This window comes from Egretta garzetta, unplaced genomic scaffold (genome assembly GCF_000687185.1).
Source record: "Egretta garzetta isolate BGI_Z169 unplaced genomic scaffold, ASM68718v1 scaffold263, whole genome shotgun sequence".
Lineage (NCBI taxonomy): Eukaryota > Metazoa > Chordata > Aves > Pelecaniformes > Ardeidae > Egretta > Egretta garzetta.
The window spans coordinates 37,319-41,488 of record NW_009259233.1 but is presented as its reverse complement, the minus strand read 5'-3'; the positions used below and the strand labels follow the sequence as shown (position 1 = coordinate 41,488).

General features: G+C 55.3%; 1 protein-coding gene across 1 annotated transcript in view; it reads left to right on the top strand.

Moving 5' to 3' along the window:
* The first annotated feature begins 2,430 nt into the window (after positions 1-2,430).
* GID4 (GID complex subunit 4 homolog) overlaps positions 2,431-4,170 on the top strand; it is a 5,478-nt gene continuing 3,738 nt past the window's right edge. Inside the window, exons 1-2 of the mRNA XM_035891452.1 lie at positions 2,431-2,487; positions 3,459-3,566. Coding sequence (XP_035747345.1) covers positions 2,437-2,487; positions 3,459-3,566 — 159 coding nt within the window. The 5' untranslated portion in view covers positions 2,431-2,436. The remainder of the gene's footprint in view (positions 2,488-3,458; positions 3,567-4,170) is intronic.

Genomic DNA, 4,170 nt, shown 5'->3' with positions numbered 1-4,170 from the left:
GGGGCCTCGCTCTCCTCAGGCCTTGGTCGCCGTTCCCGCCCCGGCGGTCCCCTCAGGCCGCGGTCGCCCCGTTCCCTCGGGCCTGGTCGCCTTCTCTCCTCCCGCGGTCTCCCGGCTTCCATCGCCCTCCCCGCCCCCGTTCCCCTCAGGCCCCGATTCCTGGCTCGGGCCGGTGTCTGCCCTCCCCCAGCTCCCTCAGAACTCAGGTGTTGTTGTGCCTGTCCCTGTCCCCTGAGCCCCAGCGAGGCCGGTGGCTGAGGCGGGGGAGAGCCCTTCCCCTTAGCCCTGGTGAGGGGGGACCCTTCCCTTCAGGCCTGGAAAAGGCCCTGGTGTCCCCCCTGCCCCTGCGCCCCTCTGACCTGGCTGTGATTCCCCTGGTTCCATCAAACCCTGTAACGGCTGTGAGTCCTCAGGCTCTGGAGGGATCTCTATCCCCCCTGCCCCCATGCGCTTTCCCTTCCTTTCAGGATGAGGGGAAAAGACCCTGTCCTGTTCCCAACAGACCCCTTTCCCTCAGGCCCAGTGAAGGCCAGGGCCACCTCCTTGCTCCCTTTCTCTCAAACACTGAGGAGGGCCCGCTGCACTCAAGCCTTTTCTCCCCGCCTCTTTGCCCTGTTCCCCTTGGGACTGGCAAGGTTCATAACCTGGGATCCCCTCCCCGTTCCCTTCAGGCTCTGGAGTGGCCGTACATCACTGTGCCACGGGCGGAAGGGTAAGGGCCCAGCTTAGAGTGGGTGGTGTTCTGGGAAGTCCCTACCAGCGGGACAGCCTGTATTTCAGGCCTGGCTGGAAATCAACAGGGATCCAGGTCCCAGTCCCTGGCTAGCAAAGTATGGCCTGGCTGGGCTTAGGACCCAGGGTTCCCTGTCCCTGGGGTGTTGGAGGCTCCACCGGGCTGAGCAGGAAACCTGGGGTGAAGTGTGGTGGTTTGTCTGTGGCAGGGAAGCAGCCAGACAGCTGTAGTGCCCAGCTGTGCTGGGGAATCAGGACGCTGGCTTGTCTGTCTTTCCCATTCCTCCCTGTAGTCATTGTCACCCTGTGTGCTTTATTTTTAGTCCTGGGCATTGGCACGATTGCTTTGGGCAGAGCTGGTGAGGTGTGGAGTCATTAGTATGCGGGCGAGCCAGACATCTGATACATGCTTTCCTATAGAGCACCCTGCGAGTCACAGCTTTGTTCCCGGTTTGGTGGCACGGGATCTGTGGGACCGTGATTGAGCGTGTAGCGAGTGCAGTGATGAAGCTTGACGCGTGTGCTGACGTTGTGGAGTAGTGTCAGAGCCCCAGGGTCAGCAGATGGGGTAGCGTTTGAACCGGACCATCTGTTTTCACGTAGGGTCCTCCACTTGTCAGCAGCACAAGCGTACCTGGTACGGTTTGCTGTGGTGGGGACATCCTATGGTTGTTCGGCTTCACTGCACGCTGCCTTTTCGCAGGGGCTCGCTGTGCCTTTGTGCTAAAAATGCTGCTGTTTTGCGTGTGTCAGCTGAGAAGAGGTGGCTGTCTATGCTGAGCGCAAAGAAACGTCGCTTTTCTTTGATCACAGGTGGGGAAGATCCATCTTCTCACAGCTGATGTTTGCACTTCCCCAAATAACTCGCTTCTTGCTTTGAAAACCGATCTGGAGATGTTGGGGAAAAGCTTGGAAAAATCCCCTGGTTTTAAAGGTGCTTGGAACAGACGCAGCCCCCTGCCTAGTTCCTGCACAGCAGAAGCAGCGAGACATGGCCCCATAACTCAAAAGAAGGATGGCATAAAAGCATTAAATCTGGGAGAAAGGCCTCTTTCAAAACACACAAGACATCGTCTGGCTTCTGTGCAGGCCTTGGCGTGCACCGTGGCGCCAGGCCGGGTACTAGGCAGAGAGAACCAGCAGAGCATTAGAGGCGCGTGGGTCAGGCCTGTTAAATAAGCAGAAAGTGAAGCTCAGGGCCATGCTTTCTTCCTCTACCCTGAATTATCTCCAGTAAATAGATGCTTTTTAGTCTTCCCTCACCTGAATGTCAGTTTGTGGCTGGGAAATGTAGGGGTTGGGAGCATGGGTGATTCTGCCCATGGCGCTCTCACTTGGAGAAAACTGAGAGTCTGCTTCCTTCTGGGTGGGGAGGAGTGGGGGTTTGCTTCCCATTAGAGATCTCTGGGCAGAGGGTGCTGCCTGAGTGTGGTGGAGCTGGAAGCAGTGTGTGTGGGGGGGTCTTGTCAGGCCTGGGATGTGGGGGCCCTCAGAGGTGAGCTGGGCACCTGTAAATGATCTTTCTGAGTGGTTCCCAGCCATGGGGAAGGGCTGCCAGGGTGAACATTGGGCAGTAAGCTGGGCAGTCTGTACCAGTTGAAGCTGAAATTAGCCTTGGAGGGGTTAGAAACTGCTTTGGATCAATTGGGTGCCTTCATGCCTATGCTTATGGTTGGACTTTGCACTCTTTTCTAGCATGTGGATATGGAAAACTCCTATCTCTGTGGATACTTGAAGATTAAAGGCCTTACAGAGGTGAGTGTTAACTGCAAAGCAACAAGAAAAGGTGCTGTGTAAAGAGTTTTCTTTTTTTCTGGCAAGGTGGGAGAAGCTGCCACCAGAAATAGGAAGTGGAGGGGTTGAGCGTACAGTAAATTTGACCACTAAGTAGTTTAATAGCCTCGGTCTGTTGTTCTTGGCATGTTGAGGAAATATGATGGGCCTCGATTGGAGTTCTGAATGAGGGCAGCTTGCCTGGCATCCGTTAAGGTTTCAGCAGAACCAAGTCTGACCCTGCAGTTAGCTATAGGCACTCTCCCAGTGGTGGTGTGTTGCTGAAAGAAAATAAACCAGGATCCAAACAGTCAGATCTCTACACCCTTCCTTCCATTTCTATCCTCTAAGATCTGCTCATGGTGTTGGGTGGTTGGTGAGAACTGTCTCCCAGGGATGCTGCTGCTTTCGGCTGCAGCGCACCGCATGTCTGTCGTTACACAGGAGCGCTTGGAGAAGCTTGCTCAGCCCAGCTGAGCCTGCTATTCCCTGCCTGCATTCTCCTAATTCGGTGCCAAGGCAAAGCTGAAGAGGAGCACCTTCTCCCCTGGTGGGGTGGCTCAATCCAGCCTTTGGGCTTTGTAGCCATCATGCAGCAACCGCCAGGTATCGGCTGGGGAGCGGTGCTGGCTGTGAATGGTCACTTGTGATTGTCCAGCTGGGAGCTTCTCCGCAGTCCAGCTCTGACACTGCTCCTTCTGGTTTCATGAAGTGAATAGAGAGGCAGAGAGAGGCTGGAATAAGAGGATGGAAGCTGTGTGTGCATACGAGTCAGACATTAAAAGGTGTGGGGCAGGACGAGTCAGCATGCTGCTTGGAGGGACAGGAGCACCAGCCTCAGATTGCCCGGAGCTCTTGCCATGAGATTCTGAGCATATGCACCTCTATCTGCATTTGAGTTCCTGTCACTAGGTGACAAATCTGACCTCTTGTTTGTCTCCTTTCTCTCCTAGGAGTACCCAACCCTCACCACTTTCTTTGAAGGGGAAATAATCAGTAAAAAGCACCCTTTCTTAACACGCAAGTGGGATGCTGATGAAGATGTGGATCGTAAACACTGGGTAAATAAATCGGGGGGCAGATGAAGTCCTGGCTGAGAAGCTGGTTTGGAGGTGAGGTGCAGTGAGGTGAAGGGCCTGGAAACCTCTCCTTTTTGGGTGTCTCCCTCCTGCTCCCATTGGGAGCTTTGCAACTAGAGGACCCTTCAGCAGGCTGTTGTGATCCATGGGAAGGGAGGGGGGGTGTCTTGCTTCCTACTTGTTGGCCCTGGGGTTGGAAGGGAGCAGGAGCAATCCCTGTCTCTTGGCCCCCCTAGGAGAACACACTCCTTATTTTGAAGACTCATTGCAAAATGGAGTGGAGAAGGGGAGAGGTGCCACTCTGGCACAGGCAGGGCAGCTGGTGCCTGTGTCTCAGACACCTCAGCCCTCTGCTCAGGACAGGGTGTGTCTGCCACCATGCCCTGGAGCGGGGCCACAGCAGCCAGCTGATTGCCTCCCTACCTTGACCTTTGCTGTTGTTTGCCAGACTTTGATGTTTATTATGTTTCCTCTGGAAGTGTAGGAGCTTCTCCAGCTGGGCTGGGTATGGCTGTGGGTGTCTGGCAGTCCTCTGTGTTCCCCTGTGCTAGTGCTGGGGTGTGTGTTTAGCACTGCTCCAGGGAAA